Here is a 2,227-nt window from a genome sequence, read left to right on the forward strand (position 1 = left end):
GCAGCAGCAGCATGGGTCACCAGCAGCTCTACTGGAGCCACCCCAGGAAGTTCGGACAGGGCTCCCGCTCCTGGTACGTGTGCGCCGCGGAGGCTCTCCAGGGGCCTCCCGTGGCCTAAAGGGGTCTCCTGTGGTAGCCGCCTCGCTCTTACCTCTTCTTTCCTTCCTGCCGCCATTACCCGCCCTGACCGGCCTTGCTCTCTTCTTCCCTCACAGCCGCGTGTGCTCCAACCGCCACGGCCTTATTCGCAAGTACGGTCTGAATATGTGCCGGCAGTGCTTCCGCCAGTACGCCAAGGACATCGGCTTTATCAAGGTAAGCGCCGGCACCGGGAGCACCTCACCCGTGAGGAAAGGCTGAGAGAGTTGGTCTGGCTCAGCCCGGAGAACGCTCCGGGGAGATGTTATTGCAGCTTTTCAGTTCTTAAAAAGGGCCTGTAAGAAACACGGGGAGGGACTTTTTAGCAGGGCCTGTTGCGATAGGGCAAGGGGTAATGATTTTAAACTGAAGGAGGGGAGATTCAGGCTGGATGTGAGGAAGAAATTCTTTACAAAGAGCCTGGTAAAATACTGGCACAGGCTGCCTCGAGAGGTGGTGGATGCCCCATCCCTGGAGACATTCAAGGCCAGGCTGGATACATCTGGACAACCTGATCTAGTTGAAGGTGACCCTGCGTATTGCAGGGGGCTTGGACTAGATGAACTTTTGTCATGGTGTAGGCCCAGACAGTAACTCAGCACCTCGCAGCTGCTTGTGCACCCGTCCCCTTCCCCTCACTTCCAGGCAGGATGGGGAGGAGATTCAGAAGAACGTAAACCCAATGGGTTGAGATAAGAACAGCTTAATAACTAAAATAAAATATAGTGGTAGTAGAAAATATCAGTAATAACAGGAAATGAAAAAAGCATGAAAGCTCAAAAAATGAAAGTGATGCACTGTACAGCTGCTCAGCACCTGAGCAGTGACCAACCCGAGCAGTGACTGGTCCCTTCTGGGTAACTCCCCCCAGTTTATATACTGGGAATGGTGTGCTGTGGTATGGAATATCCCTTTGGTAAGTTTGGATCAGGTGTAAAAGCAACTGTTATAGCTGAAACCAGGACACCTTTGAAGATCCCTTCCAACCCAGACTGTTCTGTGATTGTGCAGGAGGGTTGTGTGTTTTCCACTGACTTCCCTTGCCTTTTTCACTGTCTTGCAGCTGGACTGAGCACCAGGAGGATGAAGGTGTTGCCAGAAGCTCCCAGGGCTTCCCTGGGCCTGCCTGACACATCTGCAGCATCTCGGCACAGCTCTAATCAATAAATAGTCTTTCCACCTGACTGATGAGTGCACATTTGCATTTTGTAAAGGTTCTGATGGCTATGGGGCTTCCAGTCCCTTACAGTGGTCCTTCTAGAGGGGTGGATGCTGCCGAGGGGACAGGTACAAAGGGGCCTGCCATGCTGTCCTCCGCTACCTACACAAACCAGGGTGGGCTTGAGTGCTAATGGTCGTGTGATGCCCCTGAGCCCACAGGCTTGTGAGCGGTGCAGTAGAATGGTCCTGTTAAATTGGCCAGGCATGAATGGCTAATGTAGAAACGTGGTGTTGCAGCATGTCTGTTGTGCAGAACTGTACTTTAAGCTCTGTACACAAGCCTGCCTCACTTGTTGGAAGGTTTATTGCTTTGGCTTGTGGGGAAAGTTACATTTGCTGTCAACACAAGATGGGGAATAATATGGGGGAATTAATATGGTTGGAGCCACATCCCCCTTTCTCTTTCCTCTGGAAGGAGGACCTCATTTCTTGAGATCTTCAGCCACTTAAAGTTGTGGTGTGATTGGTCTGAAGAGTGTTGGGTTTGAAAAGAAACAGTGTGCCCTAGGGCTGGAGTTGGGCTTTCCGTTTCCCTCCACAGAGATTAAAAGCATCAGGGTGCTGTCCTGGTATTGAGGCTTGTCGCTGTTGGTGGGATCACTGACTAGATGAATGTTTCAGTGGTGCCTGAAACAGCAAATGAGCTGATCCCTTCCACCCTGTGTGCTCTGGATCTCATTTGGGAATTCCTAATTGCTTTTTTAACCCAGCTCACTGGTTGCTGAATTAAACTGGACAAGGGTGGTGAGGAGGGAATAGGAGTAAACTTGGGTACCGGCCCAGAGGCTGGAGCATTTATTCTGAGGTGGTGAAGTTTCCCTCCTGATGCAGAGAGCACTGTACCCTCATCCTTGCTGAGCATCTGCT

General features: G+C 51.3%; 1 protein-coding gene across 1 annotated transcript; it reads left to right on the forward strand.

The window, feature by feature from the left end:
- Positions 1-11: 11 nt before the first annotated feature.
- On the forward strand, positions 12-316 carry RPS29 (ribosomal protein S29; the record flags this gene model as incomplete). The annotated part of the gene is made up of 2 exons (XM_010018151.1): positions 12-73; positions 217-316. Coding segments are annotated over exons 1-2 (162 nt in total), but the record flags the coding sequence as incomplete, so codon positions are not given.
- Between the last annotated feature and the right edge of the window lie 1,911 nt (positions 317-2,227).

This window comes from Nestor notabilis, unplaced genomic scaffold, assembly GCF_000696875.1.
Source record: "Nestor notabilis isolate BGI_N333 unplaced genomic scaffold, ASM69687v1 scaffold6557, whole genome shotgun sequence".
Taxonomy (NCBI): Eukaryota; Metazoa; Chordata; class Aves; order Psittaciformes; family Psittacidae; genus Nestor; species Nestor notabilis.